This window comes from Rhineura floridana, chromosome 9 (assembly GCF_030035675.1).
Source record: "Rhineura floridana isolate rRhiFlo1 chromosome 9, rRhiFlo1.hap2, whole genome shotgun sequence".
Taxonomy (NCBI): domain Eukaryota; kingdom Metazoa; phylum Chordata; class Lepidosauria; order Squamata; family Rhineuridae; genus Rhineura; species Rhineura floridana.
In genome coordinates, this window is record NC_084488.1 from 97388171 (window position 1) to 97414035 (window position 25865).

The following is a 25865-nucleotide window of genomic DNA, read 5'->3' on the forward strand; positions in this document are numbered from 1 at the left end:
GGGATTTTGTAAAAACGAAATCACAAATTGCAGCAGAAATGTGAACTGAATTTAAGATTGAAAAAATGAGAAAGGGAGAGAACTGAAACTGACAGATCCTTCCATTCCTACCACTGACATTTCTTCCATGCCTCATGACCTTTGTGAAGAAACTGGTTCTAAAGTTCTTTTCTCCTGTGATCCTCTTCAGCTTCATCTCACACAGGAACCAAGAGTATCCTTTGGCTGGCAACTATTCATTTGATTGAGTTATTACAGGGCATAATTCTATTGTATGCAACGTAACTCCACGACAGATAGCCTCTTCTAAGTAAAGCTTTGTGCTGCTCTTTTGCATACTTGTTTGTAATGTCCTTTATGATTCATCTCTTGCATGGATTGCACTCATACAAAGAACAACGCTTGAAATTACTGAACAGAAAATGAGTCATATAGGAACTGCCATCTTCTTTCACTAAGGCTGTTATTCTGTGCTTTTGGAAGTAAGTCCCACTGAAATCAGAGGGCCTTATTTCTGAGTGAGAGCCAGTGTGGCGTAATGGTTAGTGTTGAACTACGACCTGGGAGACCAGGGTTCAAATCCCCACACAGCCATGAAGTTCACTGGGTGACCTTGGGCCAGTCACTGCCGATACAGCTTCGGAGGAAGGTAATGGTAAACCCCCTCTGAATACCGCTTACCATGAAAACCCTATTCATAGGGTCACCATAAGTCGGAATCTACCTGAAGGCAGTCCATTTCCATTTTTATTTCTAAGTACACATTAGGATTGCACTGGAATGGTATGGAGGATTGAATCTTTGTAGAACCTCCTAGGATATTTTCTAAACTCAGAACTGATCCCGGCTTTGAGGGGGTCCTAGGAAAACTGCCCCCTGGTGAACCCCCTCCTCTGGCAGTGGAACTTGGAGCAGCAGTGCTAGGCCCATTTAAATTTCCCACAATTCTCCTGTGGTGCTTTGTTTGGGGCATTATGGAAACAACATAGGAAACAGACCTTTAGTGTAGTGGCACCTACCCTGTGGAATTCCCTCCCCTTAAATATTAGACAGGTGCCATCTCTGTTATCTTTTTGGCATCTACTGCAGACCTTCCTCTTTCAAGAAGCCTTTTAAGTTGAGACCTATCCCAGTCTGCGTCTGTGTTGGAATTGCTTTTTAATATGTTCTTAAACCTTTTAAAAAATGTTTTTAATCTTAGATGTTTTGAGAGCTTTTTTAAGAAACGTTGTTAAAGATGTTTTTGTTTTAATGTGTTTTAAAGTTTGTTTTTATGATGTTTTAAAGTTTTTAGTGCTTTTGGTTGCCGCCCTGGGCTCCTGCCGGGATGATTTATTATTATATAAAATAATAAATAAATAATAAACTTAAAATGACAGCTAAACCCACCTGCCTCACACTGCTTAAAGCACATGTGGGGAACCTTTGGCCCTCTAGATGTTGCTGAACTACAACTCCCATCAACCCCAGTCCACATGGCTGATGGCCAAAGATGATAGGTGGTGTTGTTCAGCAACATCTAGAAAGCCAAAGGTTCCCCACATCTGGTTTAGATCTTCAGGCTGGAAATAAATATGTTAAAAGTATACCCAGGTCAGGGGTAGTGACAGGCCCTCTCATATAAAAACAAAAATGCTTTTCTGCTTGTAATTTTTTTTAAAGTGTAAACAATAGGCTAGACTGCAGCCCTTAGCTATAACGTGTTATGTTTCTACATGCAGTGAGGGCTTTTAAGGGAGCATTTGACTAAGTCATCCCATCTGCACTCTCTAGTGGTAGACTCTGCACCATGTGATTTCTCAAAAAACAATTTGCCTGTAATGTAGGAAGCTGTATGTGTGGTTTTCATATGTGAGTTTAGACTGCATGTGGCTCTGGACATATTTTTGTTCTGTTGTAGGATTGCCATAGCAACATAGTCCTCCATGTAAGTAAACCATTACGTTCTGATACCCAGCTGTTGAACTAAAACTGTTCCTGGAATCCCCATTATGTCCAGCTGTTGGGTCAGATATCTTCAGAATCAAGTGTATGGCTATGATAGGAGAGAGAATCCAGAAGGACATCTATCACTTCTGAAGGAGTAAAACTGGCTTCAGAACTGGCTTACTGACAGCTCTGTTTTAACAGGGCACTGTTGAGAATTGGTGGAGGCTAGAGGCTGATTGAGCAGAGCAGTTAGTCAATTGCCAAGGCCTAATTTCTACTAATTCCTATGATTCCTTCCCCCCTTCCATGGTCTTTGTCATTGCCAGATAACCATTTTAAAACAATTACCCCCAACTGAGTGTGTGTTCTAGTGTGTGTAACCCACAGTAAGTTCTTCTGCAGAAGGCCCAAGGAAGGGAATGGGAGATGTACATGAGCAATGTCCTGCTCGGAAAGGACCTCTGTCTTCCCACAGACCAAGCACTATCGGCAGCAGGACAGACAAAAGGAAGCACTTCACACAATGAATAATTAGTGAGGACTGAACCTCCTGGGGTCAGACTTGGGCTGTGCTATGCTAACCAAGCCAAGTCATAAAGGGGCTCAGTTAATTTCTGAGCCAATTGCACCCTCAATCTGATGCCATTGTGCTCATGGTGCAAGACCTCCTCTCCCATCCCCATGTGCCCCCATCCCTTTCTCAACCTTCTCCCAACCCCAAATATCTCTATCTGACTGCATCTGCAGTTGTGACTTCCCTCTCATCTTACCTAGCTATGGTGGAGGCAGAAGCAGGGAGGTCTCTCTCTCCATCCTTCCCTGGTATCTGGACTATGGCAGCAGCTATCTGGCCAGGCACCCTGGGAAATGTAACTTCTCCAGGATACCTAAAGGCCATTAGACACTAGGAAAATTATATTTCCTATGATCTCTAGTTCCTTGGTCACTACAAAAACAGCATTTTAGGCATGGGGGAAGATGGAACATACCGCCCTTCCTGCCTCCACCACCACACCCCCCAAAGCTAAGTAAGGGGAGTGGTGAGAGAACTTTTTCTCTGGCTCTGATCTGATTACAGTGTGAGCCAGAGGAGAATTCTGGGATGTTTGCCTTGGATTGGTTCAAGGTTCATATACCAAACCAGACAAACATTTTTTCAGTGCCATCACTATACTATAATTTCTGAAATTCACTAGCACAAGATGCAGTGCTGGAAGGTCCAGACTAGGTGTTGTAGGAATGAATGCTGCCTACCCATGTCTCTGATCCTCATCTCCCCAATAACATTATCTATAAGCCACAAGGTGACATGGCACCAGAATGATCAGAATGTCTTCCCATCCTTTCTGAATGGCATCCAGTTAAAGATCTGAGTGTGATTTCTTCATGATGTGAGACATAGGTCAGATGTGTCCTGTGTAACATTAAGTTGATGCCTTAGATTGCTTTTAAAATAAACAACTTTATGGAGACAGGGCATAAAACTATCTGTGGTCATTGGCCTTACTGTCTAAACAGTACTGTTATATTCAAAAACCAATATGGCACCAGCAAATGGTGGGGACAAACTACAAGGGAAGGCTGTTCTTAATCCTCTACTTCTGAGTTTGCCAGATGAGCTGGGCTAGATGGACATCTGATCCACCTCTTACTCCAGTCAAGGCTAAAATTACAACTAGTGTCAGATTTCAGATATGTCTTTCTAGTTTCACCACTTAAGAGATGGCAAGTACATCATAAATGATGACACCATGAGGATCAAGAACAGAACAACACTCTTTTCATTGATTTCCCACCCCCTTTTTGTTTTTGGGTTCTGAATGAAAACTTATTTGGAAATTTTTATAAAAAAATAATATAGTCAACCTGTTGAAAAGTGACCTGCTGGACACTGACCACCTGTGTCCTAATCCAACAGCTCCTTGCAGCCAAAAGAGTTCCAGTGACTGCATGTGAGCTCTGCATTCTTCAATGCAACAGCAGCAGCTTCACACACACAGGAAGTGCACTGAATCACAAACTGAAGTTAATCAGAAAGCACATTCACATAAGAGCTCTGGATTAGTTGGATTATGTCTTTTTGACACCACAGTCATGCGAGTGATGAGAAGTTTATAACTTTTTAAATTCTTTTTCCAAGGTACCCCCCTTTTATCCTCACAACAACCCTGTGAAGTAGGTTAGTTACTGGCTCAAGTAAGGTTTGCTTCCAGCATCTTGCATCCAACATATGCAGTAAATACTGTATCTGACAAGGAAATATAAATAAGGGAGGTCACCTGATGATCACCAAATAAGGGATTTGGGTTTTGTGGTAGCCTATATTTGTTATACCATAGTAGCAATGAAAAAATTAGGACAACTCCAACCCCTCACTTCTGAGGGATTTGGCAGTGTTCAAGGAATAACCAGGAACAAATTTTCGTAGTTTTTGCTAATACAGAGGTTGTGATCCTGCAAAGTCTTTACTTTGTTTTCAAGAACCTTGTTTTCCCTAAGCTAGGATTTGTAGGTATTTGGTACAAATCCTACAATCAGGAATAAATTCAGTCACATCAAAGGTGTAGAATTGCTTCCATTAGCTTCACCTACTCTGCTGAATACTTTTTACCCATTTACAAGGAAAGGCAAAGAGCTTCATATTGTATCATCTTCATCTTCATGTGCAGAAAAAGCTATGTGGTATACATAAAGATCTTTTTCTAGAATCTGATAATTATGACAGTGTTAGGCTCGCCAGCTACCTTAATGGGTCTGCAATTGCAATTAGTGTTTTGTGCAGAGGGAAAATCAATAAACAAAATACTCAGGGCAATAAAACTGCTTAAGTAGTACTCACACTACCCCTCCAAACAGGATTAGGTCCCTTCTCTTTCCTATCACTTCAACTAGTGAGAGGGGGAGTCTTAAAGTACTTTGAGTTTCACACATTGGATTGGTGTTGGAAGAGATAGCTTGGCAGTGAACCCATTCCAAACCATTCAGACCCTGACAAAACAACCATAATCATAATAATGATCACTTATCTGCAGCTTGGGCCGCAGTTTAGTTGCAAAACCGTGAGATGTCAAGATCACAGCAGGAAAACTGTACTCAGGCTGTTTGTGTGTGTGTGTGTGTGTGTTTCAGAATTAGAGTGGATTTGTCCATGATATCTGTTACCATTGTGCTAATCTTCTGCAGATACTCCCAGTAAGATGTTCCCTATAAATCCCAGCTCTCCCTAATGATTTCTACCCATCACACAAATAAAAGCAATATGGCAGCTTTGTGGGTGTTTCCATGTAAGGTAGCTATCCTTGCCAGGGAAGGGGAAGAAAACCCCACATTTTCCCAATTGCATATGCCAATTAATTTGGATCTATTTACATTTCATATTTCTCACTGCCCAAAGTTTAAGTCTAGCATAAATGGGGCCCATGACTGCCCTAATATCATAGAGGGGGAACATATGTAAGAAGGCAATAATAAAGTGAGAGAGGGATGGATATTTTTAGTTCTGATATTTTCTGGTCATCTGGCCCACGTTTGTGATGTCTGTGTGAACACACCCTGACTTTTACCACATTTCAGGATTAGCTCCTTTAAAAGCTACAAATTTGGTAGATTAGCCTTCAAATGAGAACTGAATCAAATTTCTTCCCCATCCTTAATCCTAAATACCCTTACTAGAGAATAAGCCCCACTGAACACAGTAGGATTTATTTTCAAGTACACATGCATAGGATTGTTCTGTAACCTGCAAATTGTACCTAAAAAAATGGATACCATTAAAAACAGGGTTATAACCTAAATATGTTTATAAATAATCATCATTTTACTGTGTATATTTCAAAAATGCCTATCAGAACCATGGACTTCTATATTTTCTGCTTCAAGAAAAAAATGTACATTTGCTGTGTTTTTTACTTTAACACCAGAGTTATACTGACCTCCAGGGCCAAATAGTATAATTGGATCTTGTGTGGTCTTTTTCTTTGGTTAAACACAACTGAGGAAGTGGAGGGAGAAAGATTTGGAATGAGGTTGTGACATTGAAGAAGGGGAGTTTATTCCTTTTCCCCTAATCATTTCCTTGACTTAATTTGCTGCAATGAAATCATTGAAGTTGCTATTAGTTGCAGAGGCAGAAAAAAGGCAGGTGGAAGTGTCTACCCACTCTCCCATGGCTGTTAGTAGCTTCAAGGTTGGAGAGGAGCGATTTTAGTTGCAGAAATGACATGAGGGAAATGGGTAAGCCCCTCGGTCCTCCTTCATTGTGGCCCCAATTCAAAATGCCTGCTCCAGCAGCCTTTTTCAACAGAACCAAAGAAAAGGACTATGGAAGATCTGGGCATGGCCAGATGACATCTAATAGGACCTTCAATGAGTACCTAGAATTGCATCAATTTCCTTAACATGTTACAAAAAAAAGTTTTTAAAAAATATATGTAAATATGTAAACACAGTGCACACATGCTCAAGATCCTGGGCATCTTGAAGTTAACAGCAAAGTTTTCACAGGCTTGAATATTGCAGATTCAGGCCCTAAACTAGCACAGCAGTTCATAAAAGCCGACATCAGCCACCGTTTTAGTCAAACAAAAGATACAGGCCCTTTTTCAAAACCAACTATCGGAGGAGTCAGACTGATCGCTGAAACCTTTCCTGCACATGTTGGAGTTCTCTTGGTGAAGGGGGTATTCGGAACCCTCCAGCAGCCTCACTTTTCCTTTCCGGGAGATATAAGTTTTTCCAGATGGTAGGCTTTCATATTTAGTTAGGTTTCGTCTGCAAAGAAACAATGACATTATACAGAACAACTCAAGGGATAGAAAGTGTCTATCCTACGAGTAATTTTCCTTAATGATGCACTCAAGTGCATAGGTATACAGCACGGTCCTTTTCCACCCAACATTGTCTATACATGTACACAAGTCAGTTTTCAGGATTCTATCATGCTGTAGTGCAGGGATGGGAAGCCTCCAGGCTGTAGGCCTAATCTGGCCACCAGTGTCTGAATCCAGCCCCCAACACTCTCCCTACCCTCACCTGTCCATTCCATTCCATCAACAATCATAGCAAGCTGCCCATGGAGGAAGAGAGCAGTCCCCACTGTGTCAGCCCAACTGGCTTCTGTACTGGCACAGAAAATCTCTGCAGCCAGTCTTGTATGTGTGTGAACATGGTGGGTGTGTGTGTGTGTGTGTGTGTTTTCTCCATGCCCACTTTAGGTCTTCGCTCTGTCCATTGCTGGTATATGCCCCCCAACCAGTTTTCCTCATGGGAATGTAGCTCCCTGGGAGAAAGAGATTCCTCACCCCTGCTCTAGTGAGATCCAGAAACAAACCCAGGATGGGGCTAGGGAGATAAAAAGACAATGGCTGAGTTCATCAGGGACAGATAGTAGATTTACTTTCTATCTTCTAAGTGAATGGTTGCCATTCACTCCTATTGGAAAAAGAAAAGTGGGCCTAAATTGGAAATCTTCATTACATTTCAGTGGGTCCACTCTGAGTAGAACTTAGTTGGCTACAACCCACAATGTCCACTACGATGCCTATAGGAAGCCCTCAAGCAGGTCAAGAGTCCAAGAGCACCCCTTAAAGGAGATTTATACAGCTACAGAAAGGATAAGCCTATTAATGATTGATGGTTATATGAGCTTTCATTTTTCAGATGCAATGTGCCACTGACTACCAGTTTCTGGAGGGGAAATAGTACCTATTGTCCTCATGTCCTGCTTGCAGAGGAATTTGGCGGGCCACTGTTAGAGAGAACACACTGCTCTGATCCAACAGGGCTCTTTTTATTTTCTTACATGGGCTGGAGTCACCATATTCATCCAATAAGAAGCACAAGAGCCCTGCTGAATAAGACCAAAGGCCTGTCTGGCATCCTGTTTCCCACACTGGCCAACCAGAGGCCTACAGGAATCCAACAAGTCAATAGTCCCTTCCTGTTGCTGTTCCCCAATGACTGCCTCCAATCCTGCAAGTAGTAGCATATAGTAACCACAGCTAGTAGCCACTGGCAGCTTTATCTTTTATGAATTTGTCTAATCCCTTTTCAAAGCCATCCAAATTGATGTTTCTGTTGTGTCATGCCCATGCTATGCAATGCATAGTGACAGAAAAATCAGGAAAGTGAATCCACAAGTCACTCTCTTGTTACAGTACAGCAACCCCAACAACAAATAACTCCCTCTGTTTCCTACCTGAAAGGACTTTCAGTTCTGTCCATCTGTATGCAAACTAAAAATGGATATTGTGAAAACTGCACTGTGAAGATAAAGTCCAAAGTTGTTTCAATTTCTGTACTGGTTTCCATGCCAGCCTTCACAAAGAGCGCATCCACAGCAATGTTGCCAACTACCACCATGGCTCCCCTTCAAGAAGAGATTGAGAAACAAGCAGGATGTCAAATACTAAATGGCATTCTAACACCCAAAGAACACTATCTCCCCTCCCCCACCCATAACATCTTGGCAAACTTCCTTAGGTCATGATGTCATCACATCTTGCCACTTCCCCAATTTCTCCTGCTGCTGGCAGGAAAATGTGTAACTTTATGACATCATGACACAGGTCAGTAAGTACACCTAAACAGTACAGGGGGAGAACTCAACATGTGGCTGCAGTCCCAATTCAAGTGGCACATCTAATCCTACTCTAAGGATGCCTCCAGGCTATCAGTATTTTGTGGGAGAGATTCAAATGATACTGGAACTTCAGGTTTGCACATTTAAAGTGGATTAAAATGTTCGGTTGCCCTAGCTCAACAAATCCACAAAACAGAGAGAGAGAGAGAGAGAGACAGACAGACAGACAGACTTTTGCAGTTTGGGAAGCGATGGGGAAATGCATTGAAAAGTGTGTGATGAACAAATGACTTACAGGAAGACATGTAAACACTCCACAAACTATTTAGCATGAATGCTCAATAAAGACCAGATATAATCTAACCTTCGTGTAAACTTTGTGCAAGCAAATCGGGATGAATGCTCAATAAATAGGTCATCTGGAAGGACCCTCTGTCTCAGTGTTCTTCATCCTTGGGTCCCCAGATGTTATTGGACTACAACTCCCATCAACTCCATCCAGCTTGGCCAATAGCCAAGGATGATGAGAGTTTTAGTCCAACAACATTGGGGGACCCAAGGTTGAAGAACAGCACAATTTGACTATACTCAAATCTCATAGAGGGACTGAGAGGCTCCTTTTACCATTTTCATCGGTATGCCAATTAAAGAAATCAAGTGTTCTAAGAGAGGGGTTCCCAATACCTTCTCTACAACCTCCTTTACATTGGCAATCTCAGCACAGCCTAACTTTAAGCACCTTTAGGAAGTACTAGAACTTTGTATTAGCATGGTTAGTGGGTATTTTCGTTCCACATTTGCAGCATAATCCTATGCGTGTCTGCTCAGAAAAATAAGTGTCATTTGAGCTTAATAGGGTTGACTCCAAGATGAGTGATTAGAACTGCAGCTTTAATGCTTCAGCTGCATTGTTGCTTGCATAGTCTTTCGGATTAAGGAAGCAAAAACAGTCCCCCAAAGATTGTCTTTTTCCTACATATTTCCACATGACTATTTCTGTCTAAAGCAGGGATCTAAGCTTTTGGTAATTGTTTTAAGATCTCCATGTTGTAACTGGATTTAAAATTCCCCATGAATACAAAATCATTGATGCATTTTCTTTAACAATGCCCGAAATTAGATATCTCACCGATTTTTAACATTAGTTTTGGATTCTCTGTACCAAAGGCTGAATTCCATTTTTCCAGAAATATCAATGGTCATGCCTATCTGGAATTCAGTGTTGCAAATCAGCCCAGACTGTAGTTGGATGACCTAAATGCAGAATGGAGCACAAGTAACATAACTTGTTTTATTCAATGCATAACCATTTTTACATCTATTCTTATTTGATTTTGTGATATTGCATACCTTGTTAGTGCATTAGTTTTTTCTACTGTATATTTTATTATTGATAGCAGTGTTGGGCATTTTTTTAAGATGGAAATATGGGGTATAAATGTAAAACATAAATAATGACACTCCTATTGTGGTTTCATCTGCAAGCGAAGAGGCAAATATGAAACAATTCTGCTTTTATATGATGGCACTTGTTGGAAGGGCTGCAGGCACCATTTCACTGTTTGTGGTGCCTAGGAGGAGCTGTCAAGGATCAATAGGCTATGGGCTAGGGAAGGCAGTATGGTTCTCAGAAATTAAGTGATTTAATCTTCAGAGGTGTACAGCATAGAGGGGGATGTTAGCCTCTGAGGCCCTCTTAGCTTCCACATCACCAAAAATCTGCCACTCAGGCTGCAATTCAGTACATGTCCACTCAGAAATTTTTGTTTGCTGCCCTGAGCTCCTACAGGGAGGGGCGGGATATCAATTTAGTAAATAAATAAAATAAACGTCATTGAGTTCAATGAGACTAACTCCCAGGTAAGCGTATATTAGATTATAGCCTTAATCTAGGGTAAAACTAGGGATGGGCAAATCTGTCAGTTTTGTTTCCTCTCTGTTTCTTGTTTTTCCAATCTGAAGTTCTCCACATTTCCACATCAGTTTGCAATTTTTTTAAAAAAATCCTCATGAATATTCATCAGCATTTTAGTGCAAATTTCTCCTAATATACACACTTTGTATGCAATTTTGCCTAATATATACATTTTTGCAAAGCAATTTCCCCTAATATAATGCATTTTTATATGCTTTGTTCACTAATATATGCATTCTTATGAACACTTTACCATAGTATATGTATTTTTGTACACATTACTTGGCTGGAGAACTGCACTGCAAAATATAGTACTAATTTTGAAGGATAACTGTGTTTCAATTCATGTTTTGATTCAAAAGTGCAAATTAGGTAGGTTTGCCTTTAAATGCAAACTGAATCAAATATGTCCCCTGTCCCTATATAAAACTAATACAAACTTTTGGGTTAAGATGAAAGGAAAAGAGATTTTGCAGAAATCTTCACCCTTCAGCAAATTTTGGGGATATCACAGCAATAGTATAGAGTTGTTACAATGATCGTCTGATTGACTAGAGTCATTCTTGTGATATGAAAAGTACTTCCATCACTCTAAATAGGCTTCATTTCATGAAAAGAGTACCTAATCAAATGTAATTAACCACACAGCATCATGATGTCATCATGCCCAGTATGCGACGTCTGACGGGCTGATAATAACCAGACAAATAAACAGAGGGTGGAGGGAAATAGCAGAGCTTGGAAGATTACTTTTAAAAAGGAATAAATTACAATTACTGTTTCATGGCCCCAAAAAGGAATAAATTACCATTATAATTACAATTGTTCTAAAAGTAAATGATTACTTTGCCGTTACTCAAAAGTAATAACTACAATACACTTTTGTTGTTGTTATATGCCTTCAAGTCGATTATGACTTATGGAGACCCTATGGATCTTTTAGATGTTTTCATAGGGGTTTCATGGTAAGAGGTGGTTTATCATTGCCTTCCTCTAAGCCTATGGCACCCTGTATTCCCAGGCAGTCTCCCACCCAAGTACTAACCAGGCTTGACTCTGCTTAGCTTCTGAGATCAGACAAGATCGGGCGTGTTCAGGGTAGTATGGCTGTAGGTACAATTACACTTAAGTTACTTTAAAAAAAACTAGATTGCCTACAAAGTGCTGGCCTTGGCTGCTGCACACTAAGTCACCTAAAACAACTTTAAAAATAAACACATACACAGAGGTAGTAGAATAATTCTTTTTATCCATAAGGTAGCAGTTGTGGTCTCTCCGCTGGTAAGGGAGGCAGGGAGGGAGGCAGAGGCCACTACTCAGATCTTTGCACGTCAAACCAAGTGCAACCCCCCCTCAGCCAGCAAGCATAATCTCTCTTACTCAACCACCTTCTGGACCCTGCCCTGCCACCAACCAAGAGACACCTACCCAAGCAAACATTTTCCCCTGAAATGCAAAATGCAAATGCAGCAAAGTAGCCAGGGAGGGCAACAGAGGCCACTTTGCATGCCAAGTGCAAACACAGTATTCACACACACACACCATCATCATCATCTTTCACCTCCACAGTTCTTTATCTCCATTCTGCTGCTGCCCCCTTCTCCTCCTTGATCCATGATTTTGCCCTCCGGCTCCTTTCTCCCCCACTCCATTCTTCTCCACCACCATCCAATTTTTAAAACAATTGTTTTCTCCACTCTACCCCCGTCTTGCTCTCCACCTCCTCCCTTGTTGCCTCCTACCCATCCACAGAGCCTGTGGAAACAGCAATGCTTCCCAGAAGCCCAGTTTGATTTTCATCCACAAATCAGAGGAGCAGAAGACTTCCCCTGTCCCCCCCCCAGTAATGCCCAGAAATAATGCTGGAAACATTACAATTACTCCTCAAAAGTAATAAAATTACTCCTCATTCTATTACAATCAAAATGTAAAGGAATTACCCACTTGTTCCCCCCAAAAGTAATAAATTACAGGCAATTCATTTTTGTAACTAATTACTTCCAAGCTCTGGGAAATAGCACCAGAGTAGAAGCACAAGGGACAGTGAATGCAGTGCAAATAGCCATGAAGGGAGGTAGTAAAGTATCTCCTGTTAAGTATCTCCTCACCCCAAAAATTATACTTTTGAAGCAGAAAGTCAGTCACAATTTTGTAGAGAAGATATGCTCCAAATCTCTCCAAATGGCTGCTATAGCAACACCAAGAGCGTTTCACAAAGATCAGCTTCAGGCACAAGCAATTCCATGCACCACAGGAAAAGATGTTAGAAAGGTGGACCAGGACTGTACTATCTTAGTTCACAAGTTCCCCTCATTTGAAAGCTAAATACAGAAGTGGCCATACATTAGACTGGCAGGATCATTGTCTGGAATGCATCATTTGAGAATGTTGTTAATGCTCCACAGAAGGTGGGACATTTTAAAAGCAAACATGCATTTTCAGGCAATGCTGCCTCTTCATCTATTTTCAATCCAGAAAAATGCAAAATCCATCAACACAAGGGAAAATTAATATCACTAATCACAAGGCCTCCTGTATGTCCAGGGAGTGAGGACACAATGGCTGGCAAAAGAAATGCCACCACTATTAGGCCACGTAGAAGCATAATTGCATAAAAGATGATGTCAACCGACAGCTGCAGGAACACCTCCGTGAGATCCACTAGTTGAAGGCAGTCAACGGGCAGCGGCAGGCCGAGAACCGCAAATGCTGCTTCCTCGACAAGGACCGGCTCAGGGCCAAGCGCCTGGCACGCCACTGGCAGCTCTTCAGGCACCACGCGGCGCAGGTGCTGCACGACAAGGTGGCCGCCTGCCTCCGCAAGCTGGCCGGCCTGGAAGGCCTCCTGGAGCGCCTGGCCAAAGACAACCTGGAGCTGAAGCAGCTTTGCCTGGCCCTCGAGGAGGAATGTGCCTCCGCGCAGCCTGACACCAGCCCAGCCCAGCCCTGCCGGCAGCTCCTTGGAGCTTAGCCTGCCTTGCAGGCCCCACGACCTGGGCAATGGCAGCTCCAGCACTGGCAGCCTGGACCAAGTCCACCCCGCCTGCACCCCTAACGACTAAGCCTGTGGGGAGGACACCTCGCTTCCTTCGCCCCTGCGAGGGAAGATGGGTGCGCCCTCCCCTAGCCCATGGACACTCCGCGCTCCTGGTGTCCTCCTGGGTATAAAAAAATTAATAACAACAACAATAAAAGAGCTGCTGTAAGAAGTGTCAAATGGTTTTCTGCAGAATTTGATATTAGAGATACAACTTTATGAGCAGGCAGGAGATAGTTGCATTCGTTGAGCTTTCTGCCAAGACTGGGGGTTACAGCTGTCAGAATCTTTTACAGCTGGACTGGAAATCCAAAGCACCGAGTCAATTTTGGAAGTGATAACAGCTCAGGGTCAGAGCAAGTCATTTCATTTGAATGCTGATAGACAGCCAAGATTTTAAAGTTCACACGACTTGGAAATCAGATTGACTTTATGTATAGCCATTCTATAAAGCCCGAAACAAGCTGATACATCCCAATCCAATGTATGTTTACATGGAAGTAAGTCCCATAAAATTCAATAGGATTTTCTTCCTGGTAATTGTGTATAAAGCTACAGCCATGCAATACAATTATATGCACATTTACTAGGCTGTCTTCAGCGTAAGTGGCACAAAATTGCAGGGTGGTGATAGTTAAGTCACTGTTCCACTATCAGCTGGAAAGAGAATTAAAATGGGAGTTCCAGATGGCACCGAACGGAGTGATATTTCCCCCATTATAATGTGCTATGTCTGCTTTTAAAAAGTAATGGGGGTGAGGGTTTTTACTCTTATGCATCAAGACAAAATTTTAAAATGTTTAGTTACAACAAATTTGTGCATGGGGCTAGAAAGGAGGAATCTCCTAATCCTTGGGCTGGTTTATAGAGTTTGTGTGTTTTTATCTTGTACACTGCTTCAATGGCTTCATGCTAAGAAGCAGTTTATAAATTTGATAAATAAAAATAAAATATATAAAATAAAATAATGCCATTTCATGTAACCAGCCTCCCATTTTATCTTTAAAACAGTCCTGAGAGGTAGGTTTGACTGGAAAAGAGTTTCTGGCACAAGGGCACCCAGTGAACTTCATAAATGGGGACTGAATCTTAGTTGCCCTGGTACTCTAATCACTACACTAGGTTTGCCCTAGGTTTATCTTAGATTTATAACTCCATCTGACTTTCAATAATGGCTAATCACAAGAACTGGTTTTATGTCCAAAAGGGTACTGTGGATTTAAACTATTCAGTTCACATGAGATATTATTAAAAACTTAGCATGACCCATCCTATGCAATAAACTGTTGCTACAGAATGAAAAATCCCTGACCTTCTTCCATAGCTACTTGCCTTTACAAATGTGTGGTCAAATGGTGAATCAGAAATCCAACACATGAAAAACATCAAGACACATAAAATTGTGTCTGGCATTACATCATATCTGGACACCTTTTTTCTCATTGTTCAGAAACAATGCACATCAGTGATTTCTCCTTTGATGAGGTTTAATTTTTAGTATGTAGAGTTCTTGCTCTATTGTTCACTTTGATGTTTCTTTTGAAAGAAAAAAGAAAAGGCAGGAATAGTAGAAAGAAAAATGTAGAACCCAACACTATATTTTCTTGGAATTATGCCTCCCTGTGTGAAATGGTTATTACTTCCAAGTAGGTGTGCGCAGGATTGCAGCCTCTGATAGCTTTTGTTTCCATATGATATTATGTTAATCTTGGCTGGTAAGTACATAAGATGGCACCAATGGTATCTGAAATGGGCTCTCATGAGACTGCAACTAAATCCCATTGAAATCAATGGTACTTAAGCATTATATTTTTCCTTTCAGTTGGACTTTGGGTCAGTTAACACATGGAAGTGGCAACGCTTGTCAGTCAAGCATGTAGATACGAGACTGCACAAAGAAAGATACATCAGTATGAACAGAGGAGGGGGTTAGTGTGTACACAGGGACAGCTTCAGATATTGCATTGCTGTAGCACAGTTATGACAATTAATGCAGATGTTCCCATGTGAACCAACACATACTCACCCTAAATTAATACAACTGTTTCTCCACCTAGAGGTGCACTGACATGCCCAACATGGACGAAACAATACGTATTAAAATGGCAGATGATAATTAAAAATAAAAGGCAAAGTTCAAACTTTACAAAACATCCAGCAGATTATATGCAAGTTAAAAGATCTTTAAATTGTTTTTAAATTTTTTTAATTGTGTTTTTAAATTGTTTTTTGTGTTTTAAAATTTGTATATTTGTTTTTAATGTTTTTAATTGCTGTAAACCACCCAGAGAGCTTCGGCTATGGGGCGGTATATAAATGTAATTAATTAATTAATTATTAAATAAATAAATAAATAAATAAAAAGTGTGCAATCTCTTCCATTCTGACTTTCAAAGGTACAGCTAACTTGAAAATCACATGTGCTGTAGTGTATTGAGCTGGTGTGTGTTTTGTCTCTTGGGTTAAATTATTTCTATGACTGAACAGAAAAGTGGAACAGAAAAAAAGAAGGAAGGAAGGAGGCAGACAGACAAATGTGTCTCTGTGGACACTGTAGTACAGCAAAACATACCAAGTTTTTCTCAATGTAAAAGCAACATGCAAAAAGTATAGCATACTTGATGTGCTTACTTTTTAAACTCAGCTTAGGTCTGTAACCATAACTAGCTCAGGGTTGTATAAACGTAGAATGAACTACATAGAGAAGCAACTTTTCTTAGCTAGACAAGTTCTTTTCAGCTCTCTGAATCTGTTGGAACTCAGGTAGCATTCACAGCTGTTGTGGTAACAGAGAAAGCACAGATTGTTCCTGTCTGCCTTTGATGCTGACCCAAATCTCACACTAAATCTGTACAGGATACCAGAACTGGTGGATAAGACTAGCCTTATATCCTTCATAAGTCTAACAGGTTGGCCAAAGTTAAGGAGACCAGAAAGTAATACATGTTGGCACAATTATTGGGGCAAATAGGCAAGAAAATTCTGCAACAGTATGTATGGAGTTTAGCATTTATCAATCAGTTCTGGAAGCACCATGCGTATAGACTGAAAAACTTAAAGGCCTGATAGTGTCTCCCTTTCCCTTTCCTTGATGTGAATACAAACAGAGCAGCCCTCTCCATGTCTACTCAAAACAGAAGTAATTCCCATTGAGTTCAACTCCAAAGAAGGTGTGTATAGGATTACAGCCAAAACAGATTAGTGCAGTTCTGATTATTCTTACCTGTGATCTCGCTGTAAAAGCAGTACATGTTAAATGAGGAGTAAAGAATGTCACATATGCATGTAAGACATTTAATTGCCCAATATGTAGCGGTCACCTGTGAGTAATCCATCAGAAGAATGAGTCCTTTCGCCACATTTACAGGGTCTCCAGTGGCTGAGAATATTTTAGACATTAAATCGCCATACCCTTGGAAAAACGTAACAGGCCTAAGCTGAACATCAAACATGATTCCTGACATGCCAGCAAAAGATTCCAGATCTTCTTCACCTTCATCAGCAGATGCAGCTATAATGGATTCCAGGCCCTGAGCCTCAATCACCACCTAAAAGGAGACAGGAACACACAGCTTGCATGGCGAATGGTGACCAGTAGCATGCAAGTACATACCATCCAGATATGCTTGCCTTCTGTGAGATTGCTGCATCATTTGCCATCAGACTGTGCCTTGCTTTTATCTCTAGGGTGCCTAAATCAGGGGCAAGACAGGGCTCTTTTAGGCAACTGATGCATAGAAGAAGAAAGTTTTATCAATGCAGTTTAAGCATGTGACAAACTGCAGCTGCTGAAATCCCCTCTTCTACACAACTATTAAAGATATAGGAGGCCTGTTCTCTTTTGCACCTGGACACTTGCTCTCTGGGCTGGTTCACATGCAGTGCTAAATCACCATGATTTAGTGCTAGTGGATGAATCCAAGCACGTCAGAGCATAGTGCTCCTCCTCCCACATGACTAGAAGAAAGCTGCAGCCAGGAGGGCTGTCAGTTTCCTTGAATATTGTCTTAGTGTTATGTAGAAACCAGAACTTCTGGTTTAAAACAAACTTTGGCTAGTTTAATAAGCCAGCCTGACAACTCATGGTTTAAAGATGGCTTATTTTAAAATTTATTAGAACAGGACCCTTAGTTTGCATGTAATGCTAAGCCAAGATTTGAGGAAATGGAAAGCCATCTCAGGAGGGGTGGGGAGAAATGCTGAGGAGAAGGGAAAAAGGAACATGCGAGCCAAGCATTTTGCTGGATGTACACGTCTGTAAGAATGTAAGAGTCCTCCTGGATCATATCCATCTAATTCAGCATTCTCTTTCTATATTGTCCAACCAGAAGTTTATGGTTCATGACAGGACATGAGCACAACAGCACTTTCTCGGTATTCTTTAAAAACAACAACAACCCCATGAACAAAAATGGTGATGCTACTGCTATGACAAACCTTAGGTCAGGGCACACCCTTAAGGGAGAGACCATAGCTCAGTGACAGAACATATATTTTGCATGCAGAAGGTCCCAGGTTTATTCCGTGACATTTCTAGTTTAAAAAGTAATAAGAAAGACCTCTGCCTGAAACCATGGAAAACCACTTTAGGGGCTTGACCTACCAGCTACTACAGCACATCAGTTCTCAGTATGGTATAATGGACCAACAACATTAAGTTCAGTTCAAGCTGCACCGTTAGGCTTTTTTGCTGAGTTATTACTCTAGTAGTGTGTAGGACTTACCTGGATGCCATGAATCTGAGAGTATTTATTGCCAAGAAAAATATTCATGTTACTTCTTCTTAAGATTCCAGAGCCAGAGTAGAGTATGTCAAGACTATAGATAGATGATGCATATGGGGTACCTTGATTAAAAAGCACAAGTTTCTGGTGAAACTGAGTGTCAAGAAATGTAATTAAAATCTACTGTCTAGTTTGTTAGTCACGTACGTATTAGGTAACCAGAAAAGGCTGACGAAGAACCCATTTTCGAGAATCGGTCAAAGTTATGGATGAACATGTCCTTTAGAGCTCTGTGGATCATTTTGCTGAAACACAAACAAGTCAGCAAATTAATGAATGTCTATAAGCAATCTTTTTTTTCTATAAACCATCTTAACAAATGCCAATATGCAGCAGAAGGAAAGATTTGTGTTTCTTCAGTAGCATAATCAAAAGCCCACAGAAACTATAAGATAAAAATGCTACAGTATTTACAAAATATCATAAAGATCACAACACAAACACAATAATTCATTGATTTCAGTGAAGTTCAGATCAATACGCAAGAAGAGAGATCTGGTCAACTAATGTATATGTTCTGTCAAGAATGTATAAAAATATAATTTATGAAATGTGCTGCATCTTGTGCACCCGTACTTGGGATGAAGCCCCACTGAACTTAGGACTGGCTGTACTGAAGAATAAATCTTAAAACCAGTGAAATCTTAAAGCTGGTACTTTCTGATTCTTTAGTCATTTTCAAAGCTCTGGAGCACACAACCTTTTTAAAACTAAGTAATCAGATGAGTATGTTTTAGTACAGGGGTTCCCAAATTGTAGCCCGTGGACCACAAGCTGCATTCGGGTGGTCTGTGGCATCTCTGTGTTAAATATTCATATTAATTTTTAATTGTATTTTATCACTCTATTATTCCTTATATTGTATTTTATTGCATTACAATTTAAATTCTATGGAATGCAAACAATAAAATACAATATAAGAAATAAAAGCAGCAATAAAATTACCATTAAATAGCACACAACATCTAGCATAGCACATTAAAATTGCTACCATAGGCAGAAAAATCATTAAGTGGACCACCAAGCCATCAGCAATTTTCAAGTGATCCATGGGGGGAAAAGGTTTGGGAACCAATGTTTTAGTAAAAAAGGAGTACAATATTTGATCTGAAATGTATTCTGATCTTGTAGATGAAGTTACTAATTTATATAACAAATTAGATGGTTAAAGGAAAAGTAAAGGAATGGCAATTATAGGTGTATTCAAAAATAGTGGGGAGATTAGCTCAGGGGAGGGGCAAATGTGTTGTTGCCACATTTGTTCTATAATCTATCTTCCTGGACCAAAGAACCTGGACTTCCTAGCATGAGGTTTATACTGAAAATAATAGATTAGCATCTGAAGAGGTATTTTATTTGTAGTTTACCAATCCACATAGAGAAGGATAATGAAATCCTTTTAAATGTTAGATCTGTTCACAGAGTCTCTTTCTATTAAGAAAGATTCTGGGAGAATTGAGGGCCACTACTTGTTCCCTTGACCCTTGCCCATCCTGGTTAACCATATCTGCCAGAGGGGGAGTGGTTGACTGGTTGGCATATTTAATTAACACCTCCCTAAGGGAAGATTCTATGCCAACATTGTTGAAGGAGGCTGTGATGAGACCTTTGTTAAAAAAGCCTTCGTTAGACCCTGCAGATTTTAACAACTTCCGCACAGTCTCTAATCTCCCCTTTTGGGGCAAGGTGATTGGGTAGTCGCTGCTCAGCTCCAAGTTTTCCTGGATGAATCGGACTATCTAGACCCTTTTCAATTGGGCTTCAGGCCCGGTCATGGGACAGAGACTACCTTGGTCGCCCTGCTTGATGACCTATGCTGGGCATCAGACAGGAGAAGTGCATCCCTGTTGGTACTGCTGGACCTCTCAGCGGCCTTCAATACGATCGACCATGGTATTCTTCTGGGCCGTCTAGCTGGAACAATTTAAAGTGCTGGTTCTCACCTTTAAAGCCCTAAACGGCCTTGGACCAATGTACCTGAGGGACCGCTTACGCCCATATGTACCTGCTGGGATTTAAGATCATTTGCCCCGGGTCTCCTCTGTATGCCTGGAGTGAAATATGTTAGATTGACAGGCACACGGGAGAGAGCCTTTTCAGTTGTGGCCCCAACCTTTGGAATACCCTACCCCAAGAAGCCCACTCTGCTCCCTCCCTGATAGTTTTCTGGAGACTTCTGAAAATGATCTTCTTCCGGAGAGCCTTTGGGAAGGACTGTAGACCCCGACACTGATTTTATGCCTTCTATGTTAATTTTCACCTCAGTAGTCCCTTCAGTACCACTCCCTATATATAAATATATGTGTGTATGTGTGTGTATATGTACATATATTATTTTATGTATTTTAATTGCATTTTATGTATTTTAATTTATTTTAATGTTCTTGTGATTTTTATTGTGTACAATTTTATTATGTGCATGCTCAATTTTATTGTAAGCCGCCCTGAGTGCCCTGTTATAGGGTAGAAGGGCGGGATAGAAATATTTTAAATAAATAAAATAATAAATAAAATAAACAACCAGTCCAGTATTGTTGTTATGTGCCTTCAAGTCGATTACAACTTATGGTGGCCCTATGAATCAGCGACCTCCAACAGCATGTTATAAACCACCGTGTTCAGATCTTGTAAGTTCAGGTCTATGGCTTCCTTTATGGAATCAATCCATCTCTTGTTTGGCTTTCCTCTTTTTCTACTAGCGGGGAGGACAGCCTGGCTGGGAGTCCAGAGTCTGTGAGCTCAAATCAATGCTTATGTCTCCTGGGTGTCAAGGGCCAGCTAAAGATCACCCCCACAGTGAATGGCTCAGGGGTTACATGCCCTGCTACCTGTGCAGCCGTGGGCAAGCTGCATAGTCCCAAGGAGCCCAGTTGCCCCCCAGCTGGCAGTTGTGGACAAGGAAGGGGCTGGATTGTGCAGCTGCGGCAAGCTGAGCAGGCCCTAGCCAGCTGGGGAGGACTAGCCTCAGAGGGAGGCAATGGTAACCCCCCTCTGAATACAGCTTACCATGAACACCCTATTCATAGGGTCGCCATAAGTCAGGATCGACTTGAAGGCAGTCCATTTCCATTTCATTTTATGTTTTCCCCAGCATTATTGTCTTTTCTAGTGAATCATGTATTCTCATTATGTGTCCAAAGTATGATAACCTCAGTTTCAGCATTTTAGTTTCTAGTGATAGTTCCGGTTTAATTTGTTCTATCACGCAATTATTGGTCTTTTTCGCGATCCATGGTATCCGTAAAGCTTTCCTCCAACACCACATTTCAAATGAGTTGATTTTTCTCTTACCCGCTTTTTTCACTGTCCAATACACAAAGATCAGGAATACCATGGTCTGAATGATCCTGACTTTAATTTTCAGTGATACATCTTTGCATTTGAGGACCTTTTCTAGTTCTCTCATAGCGTCCCTCCCCAGTCCTAGCCTTCTTCTGATTTCTTGACTATTGTCTCCATTTTGGTTAATGACTGTGCCGAGGTATTGATAATCCTTGACAAGTTCAATGTCCTCGTTGTCAACTTTAAAGTTACATAAATCTTCTAATAAACCAGTTCATTAAACAGGTAATATTAGACAGATTTTTTGCCTCTATAATGGTACCATTTATTCCATTCAATTCATCCCTTTACCCTCCAGATTTCAATTATTGAAAGGCAAACGCTGCTTTTAAATGATAATTATGGAAGGAACAGTATGTCCCTTCTATAAACTCCTACATTTCTGTGCATATCAAGTTCTAAGAAGCTGAAGAGGGATGTAATAAACAATGGGCTGTTCATCTATGGTGTAGAAAGCCTAACTTCTCAGTCTGTATGACAGTTGGAAACAAATGGGGTTAGTTGCAGCTAATTCCTTTTTATTTCAATGGTATTTAAATCATGGCTAACCTAACTGGTCAAATTGATTTCAGTTAGACTTAACTTCTACTAACTTTAGTCGTAATCGACTTGAAGGCACATAACAACAACAAACTTTAGTCTTGATCCAACCTATAATTCTATCAAATGGATGGCGGGGTCAGCATTTATTCCACCCATGCTTCATATGGGGCTCCTGCCTTTAAAACTTTTTAAAAAACTGTTACATGTATTAATTTTATTCATTTATCTACCAAATCGTATTAACTACTTACTCAACAGAAGACCTCTAAACAGTTAACAAAGGACAATCTAAGATATTCATATAAAAATGTTAATAAAACCAAACATTAAAAATAAAAATTTACCAGTAATTTAAAAACAATTATACATAATGTTGTTGTTATATGCCCTGAAGTCGATTCCAACTTATGGCAACCCTATGAATCCTTTTTTTGGTTTTCATGGTAAGAGGTATTCCTAGGAGGTTTACCATTGCCTTCCTCTGAAGCTAGCCCTCTCCAGCTGGTTAGGGCCTTCTCAGCTTCCCATAGCGGCACAATCCAGCCCCTTCCTTGTCCACAACTGCCAGCTGGGGGGCAACTGGGCTCCTTGGGACTATGCAGCTTGCCCACAGAACACAGGTGGCAGGGCACATGACCCCTGAGCCGCTCACTGTGGGGGTAATCTTTAGCTGGCCCTTTACACTCAGGAGATACGAGCAGGGATTTAAACTCACAGACACTGGCCTCCTAGCCAGGCTCTCCTCCCCACTGTGCTATACCAGCTGTCATTATGCATAATAATACGTTAACATTACATGCCTGGGTAGGCTTTCTGAAACAAAGAAATGTTCAGCAGTTGCCGAAAACAATACAATGAAGGCACCTTTGTAAGTTTATTAGTTATATGTTCAGTGTTTGTCTTCCTTTCTTTTAAGGAAACATTTTAAAACAATTACAAAAGTGCTTCAAGGATTGGGAGGGAAGGTGACATCATGACTGCTAGCCAACCAGCTCTGTTCACAACTAGGTTTTATGTGATTCTGCAAGTTTGCCATTTTTCCCCCCAACATTTTCCCGATGCAAAAAAAATACATTCATATGGAACATGGTGAGAGCACTTCCAGAGCAGCCCTGCTGCTCTGCAAATGCTACTCCTGTCTTTGCCTTCAAACAACACTATGTACAGGCATGTGGAGATACAAAAATAACAAATGAAACTTGATATACCTGGCAGGCATTTCAAACTGTAGAATGTCCTGGACTAGTGAAAGCATGTACTTATTCATTTCCAGCGGCAGCTCTCCAATGGACAGCAAGAGGTTTTTCACTTCCATGAAGGAAGGATTGTTGCTGAAGATGATGGCAGCTGCGGTGGTGCGTATAGTTTTCTCGTGAACTTTATGATTCTGGTGGTAAATCCTGTTCATTGTTCTCTTCACCTATTTGGGACACAATCTTGTCAGTTTCATTACCTATGCCGTAATTGGCAGCAGAAGGGAAACAGGGAAAGGAGGACTATCACTAACAATTAATAACAGATAGGGCATCACATGATACAATGTTTATACAGCTATAGTACAACACTCACAAATATTGTATCAGGACCAGTCAAAAACAAGGGGAGTCCTCCAACCCTAGACTGGAGAGGAAAGGATAATCAGAAGAAGCTTCTGACTGGCACGCAGCTTATTGTGTGGGGAAAAAATTGATGTGAAATCATGTGATTTATGCATCTAACCTGGAAGCTGTAGGAGTGAATGTTTGACAAACTATCCATATAACCCCACCTAATTCTTCCTTTCATCCCCACCAGAAAGATACTCATGCTATCTAGGGCTATAAGCCTTAGCTGAGATAATACTTGTGAGATGGAGAGAGGAAAAATCTCTCCTCTCCTACAACTAACAAAAAAGACACAGTCACAGGAACCTAAGTGACAATAAAATAATAGTGATTATTAGAATATGAACATGAACTATACATGTAACCATACGCAAGTATATGTGTACAAAATTACAAAATATAAGTAGCCTAAGCTATGGCCACTATATAAAATGAAGTTCTCAAAATAATACAGATAATAATTGACGAGATGACTACGACTGTATCCCATTTCATTTTTCTTCAGAAACAAATTGGAAAATTGCTCACAGATGGCAGCCACTGCCTTTTCCCCCCAAAAAAAATCTTCCCTTCAGGAAAATTATCATGTGATTTTTTAAAGTTGGCTTTTTTAAAGAAGTTTTGTTTTAATATGTTTTTAAAGAAGTTTTGTTTTAATACGTTTTAAAGTCTTTTATTTTTTAAAGATGTTTTAAAGTATTTTTAATGTTTTTGTTTGCCACCCTGGGATCCTTCTGGGAGGAAGGGCGGGATGTAAATTAAACAAATAAATAAATAAAACATGCACCTAGTCATGAGTTTAACCTAAACTGCTGTTCCTCCAAGAACTGTGATCCAAAAGTAGAGTTTTCAATGAATAGGTAAGGAGTGAATCTATTGATATGCATGACTACATATATTTTGTGATTTTGTACACATATACTTGCCTATGAGTTCTGTGACTTTGTATGTTTTTATTACTTATATATCTGGGGACTCTCGCCTTTGGTTTTTCCTCTCCTACAATGCCAATCTCACTTGCCTATGGCCCCAAAATATCTTGCAGTGAGACTTGAGAAAGAGTCTTGGTTGCGTTTAAAGCTGCCATTTAATACTCTTCTGGATACAGAAAGGTAAAAGAGGATATAATGAAAGATTATTTATTTATTCATTTAAAAGCCACCTGATATTTAAATATACTTCTTCACTGAGCATAGTTAAGCTATGGAATTTGCTCTCACAAGAGGCAATGATGAGTACCAACTTGGATGGATTTAAAAAAGGATTAGAAAAATTCATGGAGGATAAGGCTATCAGTGGCTACCAGCCATGATGGCTATGCTCTGGACTTCCCATGGGCAACTGGTTGGACACTATGAGAATAGGATGCTGGACTAGATGGGTCATTGGCCTGATCCAACAGGCTCTTCTTATGTTCTTAAATTAGAGACTGTCAAGCAGTATTACTTGAAAGGTCCACTTGCAGCATTTTCTTTTTGTAGGGTTTTTTTTTTTTACCTCACTGGTGATTAAAGAGCGGTCATATCTCTGCAGAGCAGTAGCAGCAATATTGCTGATAGAGCCTTCTCCTGACTCGGCATATTTCAAAAGCACTGGAATAGCTTCAGGCAAAAGAGCATTTTTTAATGCCAAAAGGAAGACCTTCACATCATCAGCCTTCTTTGCCCTGTTCAAGCCTCCAAAGATCAGTTTCTTTGCTTCTGCAACAGCCTGGAAACAAAATGTCACCACTTTCTAAGACATTGTCGTAATGAGAAAAAAAATCCACACAATTGCATAATAAATTAATAGCTTGGAAAGAAAATGTCATCACTTTCTAAGACATGGACATGCTGAGATAAAAGAATCTACACCACTGGATAGTAAATGAATGGCAACAAAGCTTGGGAAAGCTTTTGGAGACAGGACTTACGGCATATACATGCATAAACAAACAAACAAACAAATATGAACTCCTTGTTGGATCCCATAAAATCTAGTGAGGTACTTAGCTCCGCTATTATCAACACAGCCCCTAGCCTTGAGATCATTGCAAAGGATCAAATAGGTCGACCATTTAGGGAGGGTGGTGAATCTCCACCTCAGAGAATTTGCAACCTTCATTATATGGACAAAATAGAGAGGTAAAGAG

At 40.6% G+C, this 25865-nt stretch overlaps 1 protein-coding gene and 2 pseudogenes across 1 annotated transcript in view; 1 reads left to right on the forward strand and 2 right to left on the reverse strand.

The window, feature by feature from the left end:
• Window positions 1–4941: 4941 nt before the first annotated feature.
• MTTP (microsomal triglyceride transfer protein) overlaps window positions 4942–25865 on the reverse strand; it is a 59105-nt gene continuing 38181 nt past the window's right edge. The window contains exons 11-18 of the mRNA XM_061582879.1: window positions 25232–25444; window positions 23339–23550; window positions 18393–18490; window positions 18186–18307; window positions 16782–17009; window positions 9639–9763; window positions 8126–8296; window positions 4942–6699 (exon numbers count right to left, since the gene is read on the reverse strand). Coding sequence (XP_061438863.1) covers window positions 6531–6699; window positions 8126–8296; window positions 9639–9763; window positions 16782–17009; window positions 18186–18307; window positions 18393–18490; window positions 23339–23550; window positions 25232–25444 — 1338 coding nt within the window. The 3' untranslated portion in view covers window positions 4942–6530. The remainder of the gene's footprint in view (window positions 6700–8125; window positions 8297–9638; window positions 9764–16781; window positions 17010–18185; window positions 18308–18392; window positions 18491–23338; window positions 23551–25231; window positions 25445–25865) is intronic.
• LOC133364676 (5S ribosomal RNA) lies at window positions 11421–11539 on the reverse strand (annotated as a pseudogene).
• On the forward strand, window positions 12489–13617 carry LOC133364301 (coiled-coil domain-containing protein 85B-like; annotated as a pseudogene).